This window comes from Austrofundulus limnaeus, unplaced genomic scaffold (genome assembly GCF_001266775.1).
Source record: "Austrofundulus limnaeus strain Quisiro unplaced genomic scaffold, Austrofundulus_limnaeus-1.0 Scaffold1663, whole genome shotgun sequence".
Taxonomy (NCBI): domain Eukaryota; kingdom Metazoa; phylum Chordata; class Actinopteri; order Cyprinodontiformes; family Rivulidae; genus Austrofundulus; species Austrofundulus limnaeus.
The window spans coordinates 65,557-67,646 of NW_013954065.1; the positions used below are offsets into that span (position 1 = coordinate 65,557).

Genomic DNA, 2,090 nt, shown 5'->3' on the forward strand with positions numbered 1-2,090 from the left:
GAATTAGACATCTGACTTCTTTTCCAGTGTTAATGAGCTGTTTATAATCTTCATTATTACAGATTTTCTTTTCATGCAGATAAAGCAGTACAAGATGGATGGATGGACGGACGGATGGAYGGATGGACGGACGAATGGACGGATGGATGTTTCTTATAAGTCTTGTCTCAGTTACAGCATAGGTCATAATATAACCCTTTAGTCATTGAAAAAATGTGTAAAATAAGGAATGGAAACTTTAATGCAATGCAAAATGTGTGTGATAATTGAAGAGGAGTTTTCTTACAGTTCATCTGTGAAAAAAGGGTAACTTTTTCAGGTAGTCAGTAAAAAGGAGTGTGTTTTCAAGGCTATGTCAGTGAAAAGGGTATAGTTTTCACAAAGTCCTTGGTCAGTGTTTAGGGGTGGGGTTCAGAAARTCATGAATGAGGATGGCGCTATGTAGTTAACATAGAGTCCCGGGGTGTGGTCAAAAAGCGGTCCCTGGGGGGCAGTGAGACCCAACTTTTTTTCTGTTTACATGCATTTTTTGAAAGAGTGGACCCTAGAAGTTCAGTGTGTGTGTGTGTGTGTGGGGGGGGTGCACACGGTGAGCCACCCTAGCCCATGGACTAAAAAGAGTCACCGTGCTTTGGACATACTAGAGACTTCTGCTGAGGAGACCGGGRGGTGGGGGTGGAGTAAACTAGGGGTATCCCGATCCGATATTGATATTGGATATCGGTCCAATATCAGCCAAAAAATGAGTATTGCATTTTATCAGCCTGCATAAAAAATATCCAATATAAGCGCTTCGATATTAGCAGTTCAATCCAGCAGTTCACTGACTCCGCTCCAGTGTTTCTATCCAGCAGTGCTTGGATCCAGCATGCAGAGCTCACATGATCACAACAACATACTGCGCTAACAAGTTAGCAAGAATGTCGGCAGAACTTTTTATTTTCATCAGAAACAGAGTTGCAGCTAAGTGCAAAGTTGTCATGCATAAGTTTTCCAAGGGGGAACACAGAACCATGAACGTTTTAAACTGGAGCTACAACTACTCTCCACCCAGCTTTGTGGTTCGGCTCGGTTCAGCCTCGGTCCAGTGACCGCACACAGCYRCGCTGTTTCAGAACCTCCTCTCTGGTCCGGTCGGTGGTTCTAAGCTGGCAGAAGCGAGGACAGCACACTTACAGTTTTGACATCCCGTGGATTAGCTCTGGGATTGATTGACAGAAGAAAGGAGAGCGCAGCGATAAAAAAATGCTCCTTGCAGGAGCGAGAGACTAATCTCCACATGATGCTCAGAAAATGCAGCAGTAAGAAAGGTAGCTATCAATTTAAATAACTGACTAATTCTTGCTATTTATTTTTTGCTCTTGTTATTAGAGTGATGTTTAATCTGTTTACACACTTGTTTGAGTGAAGATTACCTTATTTTTCGGACTATAAGCCACGACTTTTTTCCTGAACTTTGAACCATGCAGCTTATAGTCCGGTGCAGCTTNCCAGCCTGGAGAAGCACTGTGATCATCTCTACAAAAATGACCCTGTAAGTGGAAAAAAAAAAAAAAAAAAAACTAAACACTGTCTGTTGTATTGTAAAATAATCAAAATGTACACTTCACCTTTTGTAGAATCTTGTTCATTTGTTACAATAAACAACATTTTTTTGTTTTCTAGGTGTCAATGGTTGGTGCAATTCCACGTTTGATTTTTGCCATGAAGATTATTCACAGGATTTCCCCCCACTACGGCACATCAGAAAAAATCACATTGCTTTTTGGCAAGGTACTGTATTTTGATTACTGTCTTGCATAACATGTCTGTGTTTATATAAATTAGATAAAATATATAAATGTATCAGATGTGTGAAATGAGGGACAAAACATGTCTGCAGGATAAAGTATGGAATTTGAGTAAAATATACACAAAATATTATTTCTTCAACTAACTGGAAAAACACACCTGAGCAGTGTCAGCATAACAATGTATTCTTTCATGATATTTGATTAATATTTTTGATTTTAAATTATGTAGAATGTGGACGGTGTCTGTAAAAACCCTTGTCCTGGACCATAACTAAAGATATTACAGTAGTTAAAAAC

The 2,090-nt window shown here is 39.6% G+C and overlaps 1 protein-coding gene across 1 annotated transcript in view; it reads left to right on the plus strand.

Annotated features, from left to right (window-relative positions):
* Positions 1-1,501: 1,501 nt before the first annotated feature.
* Positions 1,502-2,090, plus strand: part of LOC106536039 (dynein heavy chain 5, axonemal) — a gene marked incomplete at both ends in the record, with an annotated part of 3,109 nt that continues 2,520 nt past the window's right edge. The window contains 2 exon segments of the mRNA XM_014033208.1: positions 1,502-1,534; positions 1,666-1,773. Coding sequence (XP_013888662.1) covers positions 1,502-1,534; positions 1,666-1,773 — 141 coding nt within the window.